The sequence below is a fragment of the Haplochromis burtoni genome, unplaced genomic scaffold (assembly GCF_018398535.1).
Source record: "Haplochromis burtoni strain Fernald_Lab_line unplaced genomic scaffold, NCSU_Asbu1 Contig_47, whole genome shotgun sequence".
In the NCBI taxonomy this organism is placed as follows: domain Eukaryota; kingdom Metazoa; phylum Chordata; class Actinopteri; order Cichliformes; family Cichlidae; genus Haplochromis; species Haplochromis burtoni.
In genome coordinates, this window is record NW_024582408.1 from 1418445 (window position 1) to 1438281 (window position 19837).

General features: G+C 40.3%; 1 protein-coding gene across 6 annotated transcripts; it reads left to right on the forward strand.

Moving 5' to 3' along the window:
• The first annotated feature begins 1064 nt into the window (after positions 1 to 1064).
• pum2 (pumilio RNA-binding family member 2) lies at positions 1065 to 19816 on the forward strand. Of its 6 annotated transcripts, XM_042220354.1 has the most exons (21): positions 1065 to 1428; positions 3061 to 3135; positions 4464 to 4569; positions 6574 to 6761; positions 6854 to 7026; positions 7279 to 7576; positions 7664 to 7757; positions 7875 to 7982; positions 8148 to 8293; positions 8742 to 8862; positions 9100 to 9240; positions 10283 to 10585; positions 10685 to 10912; positions 11114 to 11381; positions 11592 to 11721; positions 11860 to 11988; positions 12107 to 12244; positions 12443 to 12568; positions 13850 to 13971; positions 16154 to 16346; positions 17192 to 19816. In XM_042220354.1, the coding sequence occupies exons 1-21, from the start codon at positions 1078 to 1080 to the stop codon at positions 17321 to 17323; spliced, it is 3570 nt and encodes a 1189-aa protein (XP_042076288.1). In that variant the 5' UTR covers positions 1065 to 1077; the 3' UTR covers positions 17324 to 19816. The 6 variants fall into 6 exon arrangements, with proteins under 6 accessions (XP_042076288.1, XP_014188844.2, XP_042076287.1 ...); XM_014333358.2 differs by lacking the exon at positions 1065 to 1428 and adding an exon at positions 12850 to 12921 and having other exon boundaries at positions 3127 to 4569; XM_042220353.1 differs by lacking the exon at positions 1065 to 1428 and adding an exon at positions 12850 to 12921 and having other exon boundaries at positions 3127 to 4569; positions 10286 to 10585; positions 11860 to 11994.
• The last annotated feature ends 21 nt before the right edge of the window (positions 19817 to 19837 follow it).

Genomic DNA, 19837 nt, shown 5'->3' on the forward strand with positions numbered 1-19837 from the left:
AACAGGCCCTTTGCGGTTAGCACTAGCTAGTTAGCTCCAGAGAACCAATGGTTAGCTTTAATCATGTTCGATTTCCGCTAGCAGAAATACATGAGGGGGGAAAAGTAAACAATAAAAAGAAGCGAGGCAACAAACCACAAAGCAAACACAATCTAATAAATAAATAAATAAACATTTACGCAAATCCCCGCTGAAAGTCGTTAAGGTAGCTTCCTTATTATTACAGCGGCTTGCTTGCTGCTGGCTAGGCTAGGCTAGCTAGCCAAGCTGCTAATTGGTGTGCCACAATGAACAGTTTCAAATTTGAATACGTTGTTGCAAGCTCGTTACATCATCTCAGGAATCAGTCGTGGCTATCGCTGAATATTTGCATTTATGCGTGTATGTCTGTGTGGTAGTCGAAGCTTTATTGCTGGTATCCCCAGTCGTATGGTCACCAGCTAGTATTTGGCTAACGACAACGTTACCGAGCGGTGTTGCTCTTATAAGCCACCAACATCGATGTCAGTCGCTTGTTTCGTTCTTGGCCCGATCTTTTTAATTTAACAAAACATTACTAACCTGTTGTAGCACAAATAGTTAAGCAGAATTAGACAACTATATCCCTGGCGTGTTGTTAGCAGCTCGGGAATTAGTCTTGTCCCAGCGAGGAAAATTAAAAGCATTAGTTATCATTTTATTATTCTTTTGGATGAACATCTTTAATGGGATGTAAAAGCTGATTTTTGTCTGAAGGCTCAAGGAGGATTTAATAAGTCCACGATGGTCGCATTATAATAGCATGGGCTTTCATAAAAGCCAATTATGATGCCGTAAACACCAAATTGTAATGGGTGCTACATTACATTGTATAATGAAATTAAAATTACATCTGAGTCTTTTATAGCCTAGTGTTTCTTATTGGGCATTTATATGTAATTGTACAGGACACACAGAGATACTATATCCTCTAATAAGATTTCTTTCAATTTTATGCAAGTGAAATTGAAATAAGAAAATATACATTTCAGTGAGTAAATCTTACTTTGTCTGTTTTTTTTTTTTTGTTTTGTTTTGTTTTTTAGGCTTTCCCGTGGAATGAGCATTCCATGCAGCATCCTAGGTATGAATGACGTGGCCTGGCAGGAGACGAGAGGTGGGATGCTGCATGCAAATGGTGCTCCTGAGTCTGGGGGTGTCCGAGTTCATGGCGGAGGGCCCCTAGCCACAGTTGGCGGAGCTGGTCAGGCTCCTGGAGGGCCACACATACAGGGCATGGACAGGGTTCCTAACCCTACCCCAGGTACCCCACAGCCCCCGCTGAGCGGGAGGTCTCAGGATGACGCCACAGTAGGGTACTTCTTTCAGAGGCAGCCTGGGGAGCAGCTTGTAAGTTGCACACCTAGCAAGCATCGCTGGCCTACTGGGGATGCCAATCATATCGATCAGGTAAACAGTTGGTTTGTTTTTTGTTTTACTGAGCTAAGGCATGCGGTGATGTGCAGTTTAGTATAATTACCAGACAGAACAAGTCCTCAATTTTCACTGATTGTTATATTGGTATAAACAGCAAGTAAACAATCTGTTGTTTAAATGTAGTACTTTGTCATTATTGGAGTTACAGACAGGTCTGTCCACAGCCGTTTGCCCAGTCAAACGTGAGGTGAAGGTTGGAGTGCAGATTTCAGAGATCACCAGTCTGTTACTACAAGTATTAAAAAGCCATAGCACTGCTTCTGATTTACAACAGACATCAGCAAGATTATAGTTTTGGCCATTGTGTCAGCACAACAGGGGTGTGAGTCTCACCATGTTGACTGAGCCAGAGTTGTAATAGAAAGTGTGGTTATTAAATAATGAAATAAATGCTGCAATTAAACTTTAATGAAGAAAGCTTGTCTTTTAATTCTGTTCCCCTTCAAATTATTCCCCTTCTGCACCTACAGACTGCTGCACTCGGGGCTTTCAGTGATCAAAGCAGCGTAGTAAGTCTTCTTCCATTAGTGGTCTAAGAGGCTTCATGGTTTTATTCTACACTGTTGGATCAGACTTGGAAGTGCTTCTCTTAAACGCAAATGTGATTTTGAAGGAAAATAAATAAAGTTGTGTGGTACTTGGATCAGATTAATAAGGAGGATTGACATGTAGTTGGCCAGAAATGGCTTGACTAGGACAGCTCAGCATACTGATATGGATGGAGATATTTTCCCACAGCTGTGGCTTCTTTTTTGCTGACCATATATTGAGAAATGTCTATAATCTGTCTGTAGTAATGTTAAGCCACTGGAAACCAATCCTCTTTTAATTTCAAAACCTGTCTTTGTGTTGTCATTTAATAGCCACACCTCACATCCTGTCTCAACAGTAGTTTAAGCTGCTCTGCAGCTTTTTTTGTTGCTACATACAAAGCCCCGTCTCATGTTTAGGTTATTTCATTTTTTTTCTTCTTTCAAACTTCATTCAAACTATTCTGTTTCATGCAAGCAAGTTATTGTGCCCTGCAGAAGAACGAGTGTAATCGCCTCTCTTTATAAATCATCATGTGTAGTCTGTGCAGATGTTTTTTTTTTGTATTTAGCTCTGCATAGGTCCTAGTCTAAAAATTTTTTTTTTTTTAAAGGTCCTTCTCAGATTTTTATTTTCATTTTCAGTTTTCCTTAACACATCGTGTATAGTGGGCCGGGGGGCGGTCATGCAATAACCAAAGCTAAATGATCGTGTCAGATACCTTAACATAAGTCGAACAGTCAGGACTATTTGCTTTGGGATTTCATGTAAGAGAATTAAACAACATTCTCTTATTGGCTTAACAGCATATTCAAAATGCTGTGTAAGTCATAATTCATGTCTGGCTTATTTCACAAAACCAGAATGTTATGTAATGTAAAAACAATTGCACAGATTAAAGAATAAATGTTAGTTTTTTGCTATGAATGTTTATGTATTCTATTGAATTGTCACATATTCTTACAACAAGCACTCTTTAGCATTGCAGGTACAATTTTACAGTTTACATTTTGTTAAATCATTGCTGTTTAATTTAAAATGTTCATGAAAAACCTTTTTTTAAATCTGTCTCAGGTCCGTGCAGTGGATGAAATGAACTATGATTTTCAAGCTCTTGCTTTGGAGTCGAGGGGTTTTTGTCTGCATATCGTTCACTCTCCTCACTCTTATACAGTTTTCTGTGATTATTATTTAATTATTTTCTTCTTTCCCCGCCGCTCTAGAATTGAAAAGTGACTGTACACATCCGCAGGTTGCTATTTTACAGAGGCCAGATTTAAGTATGGCTTTCTTCAGTCCTGTGAAACCACGTCTAGAGAAACTATAGAAATGCTGAACTAGTTTTAAAGCTTCAATGTTTGCACCACCACCACCACAGAGTCTTTAAAATACAGATTTATTGTAAACTAGTTCATCTTACCTTTGATTGAAATCCATTAAACCCTCACCTGTCCCTGTTTTATTGTTAGCAAGCATATGCACAATACAGAAACAACTGAACAACACTAAATGTTTGTTTTCCTAATAAAGGGTTTTCTGAAAGCTTTTTGACTTAACGCTATTACAAATAATTTTTTATAAACGATAAACACCTTGTGCTCCTCTGTGTGCTACACTGATGTAGTTACATTTTCTCATATTTTATGTCTCAGACCCCCCCACCCCCCAGGCTGCTGCATGTAAATCTATGTGCAGTGTACAGTGATGGTAAAACTGTGTTGTATAGGAGTGTTTTTCTCATTTTATGAAACAAGAAGACTAAAATGGCCGGTTCACTTAAGCAAATAAATTGTTTACTTGGTGTTTGGTTAAAGCATCAATTGCAGCATTGACTTTCTTACTAATGACAAATCTTGTTAACAATGGTCATAAAACTTGGCACGACTTTCCTAGAAATCTTCAAGCTCAACCAGCCTTTTTTCCTGGCAGTGTGGATTGGGTCATTGACTTGTTTGCCTCGCCAGAGCACTCTAGGGGGAAAAAGATTCCAGTTAGAATTTAATCTGTTTTAAGAGGAGTCTGAAGCAGAAAACCTGTACGGATTCTTTAGAAAAGCATTATTGAACTGACTTGAAGTTAACTGAGAGTTGCTCAAAGGTCTTGAGTGTAATAGCCCCAATTATAGGTAATTGGTGTCTATAATAGGTAATTAGTCCAACTTACACTAAATAATAAACATTTGAATCCTATGTCAATAAAAAATTCTTATGAATTAGTAGTCAGTGACTCCCCATGTCTGTGTACAAATACAGTCTAATTGAAGCTTAGATTGTTCAATTAAGTGATTTCTCCTGATATCTTCCAATTATGCCAATTAATTATTAGTGAGTTTAACTTGTCCTCAAAACATTCTGTTCTCAAACATCTCATTCACATATGGAGTCGAAAATACGTCTCCCTTTGCACTCGCAGTTTGAAATCATAAATGCAAATGGTTTTCTACGCCATTCAGAAACGCTGTTTATGTTTTTTCTTAGCTTTTGCCAGCAAAAAAGCTCTGGGATTCTGATGAGCTGGCCAAAGATGGCAGGAAAGGAATGCTTCTTGGAGAAGAGTGGAGAGACAATGCATGGGGATCATCTCGTGAGTGTCTTCTAAAATGTCTTTTCTCTAATTAATTATTGCATATGTGGTTAAGATATCTGTTCCAGTCATGTGTTTGGGAATGGAATATCTCAGTTTTCACAGGTGCCTGCCAGCTATAACGTTTTGATATAAATACTATTAGAATGATATAAATACAGTGGCAAGAAAAAGCAAGTGAACCCTTTGGAATTTGTCTTAAAATCAGGTCAGATCTTCATCTGAGTTACAATTATAAACAAACCAGGGTTTTTTTTTTCTGCTTTTTTTTATTTTTTGTTGAAATTGCACACACACACACACACACACACACACATACACACACACAATTATTTTCAATTATATATCATGGTGCATTTTGACTAGGCTATGTTAGAAAATGGTAAACATCTCCCTTCACGAATACCATCTATAAATCATTCCTGGTTAGGACAGTAAGGACTGATTCTGATCTGCAGTGAGTGTTTGTAGAGCCTGTGGTGTAGCCTGTGTAAGTGCCTGACTTCATTGGCGGCATTTACGCTTGTGCAAAATACATTCTGTGCGGATTACCTCATGGTTATGTCCTGGTCATTTGTATGCGGAGTCATCCAATAGAAACCAATAAAATGGTGGGGCTTTTTGTCCCGTCTTTAATTCCCACTCAAGTTTTTTTTTTTTCTTTTTTTTTCACCTGCTGCATTCCCTCACATCTATTCTGGTAGGTTCAACAACCTGCCTGCAGGAATTTGCAGACATTTGTGAATCCTTACATTGATGCTATGATCATTATTCCTTATATTGAAGTGATGACAGTTATTCTCTCACTGATGAATTAAGAAACTACAGCAAAAAAGCAGCTGGACATGCACAGGAAGAATCGGCAGTACTGAACAGGCCAATCACAATCGTTGCGTGGACATGATGGGTAGTTAAATCGCTGGTTAGAGCGCCACTGCTGTCCATAAAACCTTGCCTGATATTTGCTAAAGGAGTACTTTGATCCTTTACAGCACTACTGCAGTACTGAATGATGTAGCTAAACTGCAAAGTAAAGCCTGCGCTTCCTTTGCCTGAGTTCAAATTATTCTTCATTTATCTCATTTGTCCCTTTTTATCTAACATTTATCTGATTGGTTGTCCCTCGTAAACGGATGGTTAGAACAGCAGGTGAGTGGAGCTGCTGAGCTTGCAGCCAGATATGTGTGCATGAGATGACCATATTAAGCACATCTGCTCTAAGTGACCTCACACAGAGCTAAGAGTGGGGGGAAAATGAAATTAACCATTTAGAACAGTCTGAATCCTGAGCGTATGGCATTAAGGGATTACTTACTAACCGTAGCTGATTATTTGAAATAGGCATGTTTATTATGAGCACTGACCATTGTGCCCATTCACATATGGCTGAAAATGAGCTAAAGTATAATAGGTTCCTTTTACAAGAAGAAGGTCTAACGGTTCAGTCAGAGCCCAGTTTCTTAATCTAATAGAGGTGCTGAAGAATGACCTCGAGGATAATTCACGCTAGAGATTCATTCCTGACAACATGGCTGAAGTGAGACAATTCTAGAAGAATGACTCAAACTTCCTCCTGATTGTGGCTGCAGAAAACCTTTGAAATCACTGCTGCCACAGGAGGTTCAGTCACTTGTCAAATCCAAGGGTTCCCTTACTTTTTCTACCAGCAATCTAAAGTTTTAATAGAATAGAATAGAATGCCTTTATTGTCACTATACAGTTGTACAATGAGATACAGAGCATCTCCTACTCAGTGTAAACATGCTGGGGGTGGTACAGTTCTGCAGCGCTATGTACATATGGACAGTATTAACATAGGGAAAAACCTCTTATGTCCTTCTAAGAAGGACATAAGAGATTGTTTGGGTCAAACATCACGTTTGTGTTTACTTGTGACTCAGATGAAGATCAAATCAGATTTTCTGACCAGTGAACGCAGAAGAACATGTAATTCCACGGGTTCACTTCGCTTGCCACTGTATTTGATTACGACTTTTCGTTCAGATCATTCAGTGTCTCAGCCAATCATGGTGCAGCGACGGCCAGGCCAGGGTTTCCATGGCAATGGTGATGCCAATTCTGTGCTTTCACCTCGCTCAGAAGGCGGAGGTCTCGGCGTGAGCATGGTGGAGTACGTCCTGAGTTCGTCCCCTGGTGACAAGATGGATGGCCGCTACAGGAATGGAGGCTATGTAAGCCAAACTCATGCATCTCATCGATCTTACCAAAAGTGGAGATTGCATTTCTTTGTCTAAATGTTTTTCGGTCTTTCGTATTTACACAGGGTGCAGGAGATGCTGACCAAGATGGGAGAGAGAAAATTGATGCGCAAGAGAAGGTGTCGCCTTTTGAAGACGACAAAAGCCCTGAGATGAAGGTGGGAGAGGAGAGTGATCCTACTAAAGCCAATGGAAGAGGTCTGCTGAACGGCATGGACAGAGACTGTAAAGACTTCAAGTAGGTTTTCCTTTTACAATGGTACAAGTTAACCAGTAGAAAATGGAAAAAATGTTATCTCTAATATAGTATATATAGCTTTTCAGTTAAAAACTAAATATAAAATATCAGACTGTGTAAATATGAACATTTATAAGTTGATTTGAGGGTTTTTAGACTTTTGTTTCGCCCCCAAATAACAGTTGTGTATAAATATGGTGGTCCTTTTTAAACTCAACTTGTTTTTTGTTTTTGTTTTTTTTGTTCTTTTAGCCCAACTCCTGGAAGCCGTCAAGCTTCTCCCACTGAGGCTGTGGAGAGGATGGGTCCCAGTCAGACAGGTTTGGAGATGATGGGGCAGCACCACCACCCTCATGCTCTCCAACAGCAGAACCCCTCCCAAAACAAGGTCCAAGCTGAGGATTTCCAGAACCAGGAGGCCCAGAACATGGGCGGTATGGAGCAGCAAGCTGGTGTGGAGTCCTTACAATTTGACTATGCTGGTAATCAGATTCAGGTGGACTCTTCAGGGACTCCAGTTGGGTTGTTTGACTACAACTCTCAGCAGCAGGTCTGTTAAATGCACAAAGTCTGTTTGGTAGTTTGCTCTGCAGGTTGTGAGCAGTTTGTTGATTTTTATTTATTTATTTTTTTCCAGTTGTTCCAGAGGTCTAATCCATTGACTGTTCAACAGCTCACTGCAGCTCAGCAGCAACAATATGCACTGGCTGCAGCCCAGCAGCAGCATCTTGGTGAGACAGATTCTTTTGCAGTATTGTTTAACTGCTTTGTCTCTCAGGTTGTCTCTGTTTGAGTTGCGTAGACTTTTGAATGAGAATTATATTGTTGTTCTTCCTCATGTTACTCAGCTGGCCTTGCTCCTGCGTTTGTGCCAAACCCTTACATCATTAATGCTGCCCCACCTGGAGCTGATCCCTACACTGCTGCTGGGTTGGCAGCAGCAGCAACGCTTGCAGGTGATCACATGGCACATGTTCATCCGCAAGTTCTCATTGAAATCCAACAGATCATTATTATTTTATTTCTTTTACTCTTGATTATCTTCTGCCCAGATCCAATGTATAACTTCAGATGTGGTTTTTTTTTTTTTCTTTTCTTTTTTTTTCTCTCCCCTCCTCCAGGCCCCACAGTTGTTCCACCACAGTACTACGGCGTCCCTTGGGGTGTGTACCCAGCTAATCTTTTCCAGCAGCAGCCTGCATCTACTGCCAATCACTCGGCCAATCAGCAAGCATCCAGTCAAGGGCCAGGGCCAGGGCAACCACAGGTAGGAATAATTTCTCTAACCAGTATTAATTCCCTACTTCATTGGCCTCATATGATTGTATGAAAAATGTGCTTCAGGATTTGGTTTCAGTCATCGGTCTGTGACCAGTTATCGTGTGCAGAATGTTTATGATGACAGGATGACCCTGAAAATGAGTCATCCATGAAGACCTGCTGTTAAAATTTAGAAAAGTTAAAAGTGGGCGGGGCTTCTGCGGCGTAGATCCATCAGTTGTGCATTTGATTCAGAACTGTCCTGGGGTTGGTTGTATATGTTTCCAAGCAACTCGTGACGTCTGATCAAACCACACAGTCGTGGTAAAACACGTTAGCTATATTTTAGCTGTTCCTCATTTAGTCACTTGTTTATTTTTTGTTGTGACAACAAGTTGAGATTGCTTCCCTTTCAGTACAAAGCCAGTAACAGTATTTTTAACCGTTTCTGCCAGGTGATGCGCACTGGAACCAACCAGCGACCTCTTACACCTGGGCAAGGCCAGCAAAGCCAGCAGGAATCCCTAGCTGCAGCAGCTGCTGCAAACCCTGCGTTGGCATACACAGGAATGCCTGGTTGGTCTACCATTTCATACTTATGCTATACTGCAATGTAGCCAAAGACACTCACAACCAAATACATTTTTTTTATTTTTTTTCCCTTATTGGTTCACATTAAGTGTATACAGTGTGTGAGTAGTAGTTACAAAAAACTGAAACAGTGTTTCTAACAACACTCCAAGTATGTTGTGTAGTAATAGTAAACTGTAATTACTAACTCTCTCCTCTTTGTGTGTCTTGTTTCTTCCTCAGGTTATCAGGTTTTGGCCCCTGCAGCTTACTATGACCAGACTGGAGCTTTGGTAATGGGCCCTGGTGCCCGCACCGGTCTGGGTGGGCCTGTTCGTCTAGTCCAAACCCCACTTCTTATCAACCATGCAGCGGCACAAGCTGGTAGGAATTTTTTTAAAACATTTGTTTTAATTAAGGAATTCTTTCCTCTCCTGTGTCACCAACTGTTTGCTCAGAGGGGATTTGTGGATGGTTTGTTTTAGGGTTTTTACATTGCATTCAAGTGCCTTGGGGTAACTGTTGTGATTTGGCACTATATAACTCACATTTAGCTAATCTAATTGCATTAGAGATGATTATTTGGAATTCTGTGACTGTATTTTATCTGATTCAAATCTCTAAAAAGATCACTCTCCGTCTCCTGTGGACTATGTCTCCTATTTTGTCCACTGACACCTTCTTCACAAAACCAAATGTGACGTTGATCAGATAAGCAGATCACATAGTTTGGTTTAAATTTGGTCTGTTCGCAGTGTTTGTCTCCTGCAGTTACCACTGCTGTCTCTACTCTGTGTGTGGGGAGGACACACACCGAGCAATGTTTCATTTAGCTATTTTAGTGAATAAATTCATTACTTTAATATGTTCCCAAGCCTCTTACCCCGAGTTTAATCACCACACATAAGCAGTAACCTTTAAATATAGGTGGAAAAAATGATTCAGCCAAGAAGTTCCAGCTTCCACAAAGTGTGTTCACGCTGATGGTTTAAAATGCAAAAGTGGCTCTCCCAAAAATAGCTGAATATGTTTATGTTTAATTCTGCTTTTTATTGTTTGTTTATATTTGAGCTTGTCATTTGTGTTTATCTATGGTAAAATGACTTCACCCACTTAGCAGTTCTCTAGCAATCTGCCAGATCTGCTGTTTTGAGTAGGCACAGTTGCATGCACACATGTAGCGATCTGATTTGTATAGATGTCCTCTTCTCAAAATGATAACTTAATGAGTGCTTCTGTGTGGTGTGTTGTGCAAATGATATGTGTGTGTATTATTAATAGAGATGGGATTTTTTTTTTTTCTTCTTAGATATGCCTACTATAATGTCTGTCCCGCACACCCACTTCTTTCTATTCTTAATTGATTAGTACCACTCATGTGATCTTTCCTCACTTTTGACCTCTCACAATAATCTCTCTCCATCAGCAGCAGCAGTGTCTGCATCTGGCTCCGGTAACAACATGTCTGGTCCTCCAGCCAACGGACTGTACCGCTCCATGCCTCAGCCTCAACCTCAGCCGCAGCAGCAGCAGGCTCCTCCACCCAGCAGCGGCCTGCCCTCCAGCTCATTCTACGGATCTGGATCAGTCCCCAACACCTCTCAGAGCAGCTCTCTTTTCTCTCACACCTCTGCTGCCCCACCGCCAAGCTCCTCCCTGGGCTTCAGCAGCACCGGCGGATCTCTTGGCGTTGGCCTGGGCTCTGCTCTTGGGGGTTTCGGCTCTTCTGGTCAGTGGCTAAACAACGTGCTGCTTGGAGAGGAAAATGGTCTTGTGTTAAATTTAAGTTGTGTGTTCTAAAAGTGCTTTGTTTATGATTTTTTTTCAGTATCCAGCTCGACCAGTAGCAGTGTATCCCGCAGGGATTCCCTGTTGGCAAGTTCTGACCTATACAAACGAGGTGGCAGCAGTTTAACTCCCATTGGGCAGCCGTTTTATAACAGCCTGGGTTACTCCTCTTCACCCAGCCCCATTGGCCTTACACCAGGTCATTCCCCACTCACTCCTCCGCCATCTTTGCCCTCTTCCCATGGATCCTCTTCAAGCCTTCACCTAGGTAAGCCTAAAGAAGGGATGTTTACCTTTTGGTCGAATGTTGCTTTTGAGGTAGAAAATAAAGAAGCATTTGATCCTGTTCGTAAGTGAGGATGTGACTTAAATAGAATAGAACTTTAAGTTGTCATCCCCTGTTAGGGGCACCTTCAGTGAAATTGATGCTTGTAAATGAAATATTAAAAATTGTCTTATTTAATCCTAGGTGGCCTGACAAATGGCAGTGGCCGTTACATTTCTGCAGCTCCCGGAGCCGAGGCCAAATACCGGAGCACAGGCGGCACGTCCAGTCTGTTCAATTCCAGCAGCCAGTTGTTCCCTCCCTCACGGCCCCGCTACAGCCGCTCTGATGTCATGCCATCTGGACGCAGCCGCCTATTGGAAGACTTCAGGAACAACCGTTTTCCAAACCTCCAGCTCCGTGACTTGCCTGGACACATGGTGGAGTTCTCTCAAGACCAGCACGGATCCAGGTGACGGACCTAATTTAATGCTTGAAAATGCCACCGCACAATTAAATATATAGGCTTTTGGGAAATAATGAATTTCTTTTAGGTCTCGTAAATTTAAGCCTTAGCCAAAAAAGAAAACGTGCAAAAAACTACATTGCAGTGTTACACTTTTTATAATGAGTCCACTCTTCGAAGTGTCTTTTTAATCGTTCCCTGCTTTCTCCAATCTAGATTTATCCAGCAGAAGCTAGAGAGGGCCACTCCTGCTGAGAGACAGATGGTGTTTGGAGAGATTTTGCAAGCAGCATACCAACTGATGACTGATGTATTTGGGAATTATGTCATCCAAAAGTTCTTTGAGGTTGGGAGTGTTAAAGTTCATCCATGTGTCTTTTGAGTAACTGCACAGTATAAACTAAACTAGATTCCATTTATAATAAATTACTCTCATATTGTAATAGATTCCGGCATATATAATATATTTTTTATGTTGTCTCAGTTTGGAAGTGCAGAACAGAAACTTGCTTTAGCGACCCGTATCCGCGGACACGTCCTTCCCCTGGCGTTGCAGATGTATGGTTGCAGGGTCATTCAGAAAGCCCTGGAGTCAATTTCCTCAGACCAGCAGGTAATTGTAAGTGAGATTTCACTTCTTTATAACAGTTGTATTTTCTATTGAAAAGCATTTTATTCGTCCTTCATATTAAAGGCTTTGATTTAATTTGATATCATTTTCTTCCATTTAGAGCGACATTGTCCGTGAGCTTGACGGCCATGTGCTGAAGTGTGTGAAAGACCAGAATGGGAACCATGTGGTACAGAAGTGCATTGAATGTGTCCAGCCTCAGGCTCTTCAGTTCATTATTGATGCCTTCCAAGGACAGGTGGGTTTTTGTTTTTTAGTGTTTGTTGTTTTTGTTTTTTAGAATAGCTGCCATACAATAAGCTGCCTTATAACGTAACTACCATTCAGTATAATTTATTTTTTGTAGACTCATGTGAGCTGTAGGGTTGCATTAATATCTAAAACCTCTGATGTTCTTTCACTACATGGTACAATAAGCACTGTTTTTATTTTCTAGGTTTTTGTACTTTCCACACACCCCTATGGCTGCAGAGTTATCCAAAGGATCTTGGAGCACTGCACCCAGGAGCAAACTCTGCCCATCCTGGAAGAGCTTCATCAGCACTCTGAACAGCTGGGCCAGGTGTGCACATCAGTTTCCTCTCTGTCCCATTTTAAACTTCACGCTGACTACCTTATTTTTGCTAGCTGCGACTGATCGTTGTTGACATTTATCATTTTATGTCGCGTATTTGCATGCGTCCTTCATGTTTGAACATTTCATATTTTTAGCCTGTCATTGTTCCTGTGTAGTTGTGGTCTGCTAAGTGTAAGGATGAATGTAATTGTGCTGTTAGCTGACATTACATCTGACATATGTGATTATTTAAACATCCACCTGCCCCCCTCACTTATTCCATCTAGAAATATCAAGGCGTTTCATTGGAGATGACACCCAAAACATATTATACAGTGTCCCGTGATGCACTGTTCAAGGTCAGAGCAATTTGCCTCTATCGCGGATGTCCCTGTGCTCACTTCCTTTTTCCCTCTTTATTTTTTTTAATCTTTTCTTCTGTAAAGAATCTAATTTAACATTTAGATAGTTTTCCAACTCCCAACCCTTATGGTCCTTTCCTAACCCACTGAGCTGCCTGTTCTTCCTTTTTCCTCCCTTCTTGCTTTATGCCAGAGGATTTAGGGACATGCTAATCTGCTGTCTGATGATCCCTCTTTTGCCTACAGCATTTTTTGATCAGTCTGTTTTTCCCTTTTTATTTTATTTTATTTATTTTTTTTAATTCTCATTTTGCTAAAATTATAATTGTTTGATTCAAATCTAGGAGTTTGAAACTCTTATAACCAAATAGTTCACAAATGGTGTTTTAAAACCAACATAATGCAAGTTCATGTTAAAACAGATTGACAGAAAATGGTTTGGGAGGCAAATACTTCAAATTTAAAGGTGGAGTTCGCATTACCTACTCAACAAATTACCACTTTAACAAGCTTGGCAGTTGAGTGGTGTTATTTGTTGTTTGGTCAGTTCATTTTTTGTCTCCATCTTGCCGCACTAAAATTACACCCGTAACTGTCTATCACCCGTTTCTGAAGGGGCAAAGATGCTATTGGTTGTGTTACCTGGTCAGCAACACAAACCAGCAGCATCTGTTTTGTCTGACCTTCCGCAGTGATGACGTAAGGGTATTCAAAATACTACAAATGGAGGTGTCGCTCATTCATCGGCCAATCATTGTAGAGTTGCATGATTACCCTATCAATCGAGGCCAATGGGGGGGAAAAAGTAGTGCATGAGTATCAATCATGTTCAGTTGTATCTCACAGTTTGTTTGTTTTTTGTTGTTGTGATTAATCTTGTTGGGATGACTTTGCCTTGCCCTTACACCTCTGTTGCCTCCTGCAGGATCAGTACGGTAACTACGTCATTCAGCATGTTTTGGAGCATGGCAGACCAGAAGATAAGAGCAAGATAGTGGCAGAGGTGCGCGGGAAGGTTCTTGTTCTGAGCCAGCATAAATTTGCAAGGTAAGCTAAGCAGTCTGTATGGATTAAGAGTGGGCTGTATATTGTTTGTGGATTTTGACATTAACAGGGCAGACCGTGAATATTCTAAAGTTCATTTCGTGAAATGATTGTGAAAATAAATAAATATTCTGTTGTGGGAGGGAAAGCACTCACATTACTGTCAATATTAGAGCAGCTGTGTTTCTTCACACTTCTGCTGGTGTGAGGACAGATTTGCACTAGCATAACTAAGGAGCATAAGTTGATGCATATCATCTGAAGATCAGTCGATACGCTGTTGTTGTTCTGCTACATCTTTCGAGTGTTTACATTGGTAAAAACCGGTTAATAGTAGGTTTATAACATGCAGTTTAACGACTCACGTTTGGACCTGATAAGAGATCATTTAGGCCTGGGATAATTTATCAGTAACCATGTGGTAACAATAGCAGGAAGTTCATAACCTAGATCTTTCTTGAGTCGAGTAGGATGGGAATGCTGAATTTTAGGTTTCTTTGTTTTCAAAGCAGAGATTGTCCAGGGCAAGTGTCCATTTGCTTAGCTTGGAGTAAATTCTTTTGTAATGTATAGGCGGTGGCATGATGGTACAGTGGTTACTGCTATCACCTCACAACAAGTGAATCTCCGGTTTGGCTCAGGCCTTGCTGTATGGAGTTTGTAAGTTCACCCTGTGCTTACATGGGTTTCCTCGAGCTTCCTCTCACACTCTGAAGATATTCATTTTAGGCAGGTACAGTGCTTGAAGTGTATAGCATAAAATTATGATTGAATGCTTGGTTAAGATGAGATATGCAGTGAAGTGCCTTGAGTGGTCCATAAGAATAGAAAAGTGCTTTCTTAATGTGAGTACATTAGGCAAGTAGATATTTTAAAAGACAAGTCTGTGTTGAACTAAATGTGTCTGCACGAGTTGTTATGGCGGTCATGTTGGTTTTCGCTCTTGTGGATGTGATGTGTTTGTCAGTGAGCAAACATGACTTTAGGCCGACTTTGTACCTTTTAATTTATATTAGTTTGAGTAATTTAATTACATGGCTCACGATAATTGTGAATATGTGGGGCAAAGGATGTTGGCTACGTAGGCGAGATGGAGGCAGATGATCCACTGTGGGGATCTTTAAAGGGAGATGCCAAAAGATGAGGACAAATCCTCTACTGGGAGCCAGTACCACAAAACGACTTCCACGTTCAGTTCCTGTAGTTAAACAAAAGTGGTTATCTACTTGTTTCGTAATACAAGGTTTTCCAGTCTTACTACCATTAAAAATGGTGGTGTGTGCCGCCAATTTGTAAAAATACATGTCTGCTGGCAGCAGAGTGGTATATTTTATACATTTAAAAGATGAGCTGTAATATTAGGAAAAAATAAGATGCTCACAAACTTAACATAACTGCTGCAATTAAACAGCACTATACAAGTGTATGAGTGTTTGATGGGAAAAATGATCCTTGTAACTTGTAGAAAAGTGCTGTAAGAATGTGTAAATGACTAATATCCTCTTTAGTGTAACATGGAGCAGTCGGTAAGACTGTCTCAGTGGGCCATCATTGCATATGTTTAGAGTTTTGTGTTTCATGTTTCATTTCTTTGGAAAAAGTTTGGAATTCTAATCAATAAATGTTCTCAGCTTTAGGAATAAATTGCTGTGTAAAACTGATCCTGTTAGCCAACAGGGGGAAAAAAATTAAGCTGGGAATAGTGGTCCCCTCTCCTAAAAACCTGTCTCTGGTAGATTGTAAGCTGATAGACAAAGGGCTTAGACACTCTAACAACTAGATGCTGTTATTGGGATGGTCCAGTGGAGGATTAACTGGAATTTTCTATAGTCAGTAGGTGGTAATGTTGTACATGTTGTTTTCTTATCAAACATAACCTGTCCCTGCACGTGTCAGGTGTAAAACTAGGTCATAGTAATCCTCCTTTTATATTTCCCAAATTCAAGTTTACCCCATTAACAACCAGCCCTTGCCTCACAGTTGGGGTCAGCAAAACCTTAAACTAATTGAGCTGTTTGAACACTTATCCAGTCCACTGTGCCCAATAATTACAGTTTGCTAACACACATGCATACATACCACGTGATGCCAAAAACAAAAGAAAATGATTCTAATATGCTGTCATCTCTCTGTTTCCATCTGTTCAGTTATAAACTTGAGTAACAGTAGCTTATTTTTCCCCCAGTAATGTGGTGGAGAAGTGTGTGATCCACTCCTCGCGTGCAGAGAGAGCTCTGCTGATAGATGAAGTGTGCTGCCAGAAAGACGGGCCCCACAGCGCCTTGTACACCATGATGAAAGACCAGTACGCCAACTACGTTGTCCAAAGAATGATTGACATGGCAGAACCTGCTCAGCGTAAAATCATCATGCACAAGGTGAGTCGCCTACTAAATGTGCTCATGTTAGTGTTAATGATAGTGGGTGGATCGTGGTCCATTTGATCCAGTGAATTTTATCAGTGTTCTGTAAGGTTTAGCAAAGCTTAAAGTCTAATCTGTTTCTGACAAGTGGTCAAATCGACTTGGCTGGTAAAAGTTTAGCTGTGAAATTTTATCAGTGGTATCCAGGGGGTTGACAGCTCATTCAGATCATGAAACAGCCCAAGTTCAAACAAGTGCCTGCGTTGGTGCTTTCAAGGACCCTTGATATGTGAAATATGACCAGAAAGACCTGTTTTTAGTCATGTTATCAGTGCCATTATGTGTACAGCGATTGTATTTTGCATGGAAACAAAGTAATAACTAGGGTGTGCACTTCCGTATCTATCTGCCAGCATTGTGTCCATTGTTTACATATTTTACATTACTCTTTGTGTACATCAGTGCAGGCTTTTGTCAAGGCTCTTGTGTTGACATCAAACTAGTTAATGCTGTTTTTGTTTTTTTTAAAGAACAGTATAGCGTGGGTGCCAAAAATTTGCCAAAATATCTGCATTCTTTCTGCTGGCCAACAGGTGGCGACTCCTGTGGTTCCAAAAATAAGACATTTTTGTAGATTACTGCAAGAAAATCACTTAACTCATGAATTCAGTAACCCTTTTACATACACAATCTCCATCAGCAGTTTCAAGACTTACTTAATGTAACATGATATGCATTTTGTAAATTATGCTACCCATTATTAAAAAGCATGCCCATTCTTTACCCCTACTTCCAGATTTAAACTCATTTGAGCTTCTTCAGATTTTAAATGCATTTATCTTCTTCTCTTCTTTATTTAGATCCGGCCTCACATTGCCACTTTGCGTAAGTACACCTACGGGAAGCACATTCTAGCTAAGCTAGAGAAGTACTACATGAAGAGTGGATCTGAACTGGGTCCAATCGGCGGTCCCGCGAATGGTCTGCTGTAGTCACGTACACATCCCAGGTCCCCTGAACAAGTGGAGGAGTAGGAGCCCCAAACCCCCTGTTCTGTCTGAGATGTGCTCCTTAGCCATAGGGGTTAGCCTTTGACACCCTCTGTTATCCCATCAAGTGGGGGGGCAAGTTACCAAAAAAACAAGACAAGTCAACTTCACCTAAGAACGCTGTGACAACTGACCCCTGCCACTCTGCCACCCCTGGTGCAGGTCCCCAGCATGGCCCCCAGGGGGTGCACAGTCAGCAGGCTGTTTATTCTTTTTGTTTTTCTTTTGTTTTCCTCCTTTTTTTTTTTTCCTTTTTTTTCTTTTCTTTTTTTCCCTGGGTAAAGCACAAGCCCATTGTTAATGATGTAATTGATGTATTTGACTGGTTTTCATATTATCTTGTACATTTAGTTTTTTACCTTGTAAATTCTCTGTAGAAAAAGAAATTATTACACATTTGCTGAAATTTACAGTTCTTACAATTAACACCAGCAAGTGACTTTATAAAGGCTAAACTGAGTGATCCTTTTAAAACACGATTCCATTTGTTTTTGTAAACAGACAGCTGTTCTTATTAAGCTTAGGCAATTTATTATAATATTTGTATATTATCCCACACACAGTTTAAAAAAAAAAAAAAAAAAAGGAGAAAAGTGTTTTCCCATGCCAAAGCAGCTGATGGATTAGTTTTCAAATAGCATCACATAGTATGGATGGACAGAAATCCTTCCATCCACAAGCGAGTACTATGCGTCACGTGCCACAGTCACCCAGAGGTCTTTGAGGCCGCTTTGCCAGCTCGGGGTTTGGAGATTGGTGCTTTACTCTAGGGTAGCGTTTGCCAGTGGTGGTTTTTTTTTTTTTTTTCTTGCCTCGTTTTTTCTTTTGTTTGTTTTCTTTTGTTTGTTTTTTCCCCACCCTTTGCGGGAGTGTGTGCGTGTTTGGTTACTCCAGCAGCTCGTGGCCTGCATTATGTTTTGGTACTGACAGACTGAGCTGCTACATCCACCGAGCACCATTTGAGCCGTCTTACTCTCCCCTCATGCAGGCGATCACTTGATTTATTTTTTTTTTATGCAGGAGGAAGTAAAACGCTACCATTTAACTTAAAGAAGCAGAGCATGAGGTTTGGTTGTACAGCGGGCGTATGACCTGGTTTAATATTAACATAAAATGACCATAGCTTTGGGTGGGGTGGGGTGGGGCTTTTTGCAGGGATAGCAGGGTGGGAGTGGGGTACGCGTTGGCATGCTGTAATAGGTTTTAATCCTTAGAATGATTTTTTTTTTTCCTATGTTTTGTGTAACATCTTATCTGTCTTGTAGTTTGAGATGAACACTGCCCTAGAAAACAGTATCTTTATGTACTGAATAATCATCTCGTGTGTGTAGAAGTAGTTGAGCAATGTATAGCATCTTTATGTATGAGAAAATTGTTGCTCTTTTTTTGGTTGAGGGGCTTGCAGCAGTGATGGGAACCCCCACCGCCTGAAGGTCAGAGCAGTCCAAAAGATCATTATTATTATTTTATTTCTGGAATTTGGTCAGTTTTGTACATCTGAGGTGAAATAAATTGGACGTAGCTGAAGAAAGGGATGCTTAAAGAACCTTTTTCTTTTTTTCTTTGGGTATGTAAGTGGATTGGCGGAGGCCGGTGGGGCCATCAAAAGCTATACAATTCACCTGTAACGCTCGTAGTGACGGCTTCTTTGCTTCATATGAATTGTAGAATAAATGTAGTATATGTGCAGTTAATAAGTGTAAGATTATTAGTTTCACTAAAAAAAAAGTCTAGTTGTGGTGTTTGACAGGCCTTGCTCTAAATTTGTAGTGATGCTTTTATTTGTCTGTACAGTTGTATATTTGTAAACGTTTATGCTGTAAATGGGATGTCTTTTACACTTTTTTTTTTCTTTTTTCTTTGGAGGGGGGAGAAAAAGGCTAATGTGCATTTAGATGTGTGTATATTCATCACTCCTTTCCCCTTGAATATAATGTATACAGGTTTTATTTGATCAAGTGTTATTTTAAAGGAAATGAAAACTTAATGGCTTCACAATCTGGCATGGTTTTTGTTTTTAAATCCGTTCTGGGCCAGCCTCTATTTGTACTGAAGCTGTAACATCCACTGTTGATAGTCTTTCTGATGTGTGACAGTTTAAAAAAAAGGAAAAAAAGAAACACTCTGTACTAAAATCGAGGCTGCATTTAGTCCTCTCTGCTACCATGGAAACTTCACAGGATATGACGAGAATTATTTTTGTACAGAAGAGTGCTGTATTTTGAAACAGCTACTACCTTGTAAGCAAAAGCAATGTAAAATATTGTCAATTATATAAATATGAACATATGAGTTTTGTCACACTGTCAAAGTCATGTACATTTTCAGGTGGCCTTATGTACATTTCCAGATGTTAGATGAAGAAAACGAACTCCTTTTTCGAAGCAGAATTGTGACATTGTATGATTAAACTGTTCTTCTAACATTTGACCTTAATTATTGCCGAGTTTTTTTTTT

Coding starts and splice junctions, on each gene's coding strand:
- pum2 (XM_042220354.1), top strand. CDS start 1,078: ATGAGCATTCCATGCAGCATCCTAGGTATGAATGACGTGGCCTGGCAG. Junction 10,913..11,113: donor CTCTTCAAGCCTTCACCTAG/GTAAGCCTAAAG, acceptor ATTTAATCCTAG/GTGGCCTGACAAATGGCAGT. Junction 12,245..12,442: donor TTGATGCCTTCCAAGGACAG/GTGGGTTTTTGT, acceptor TTTATTTTCTAG/GTTTTTGTACTTTCCACACA.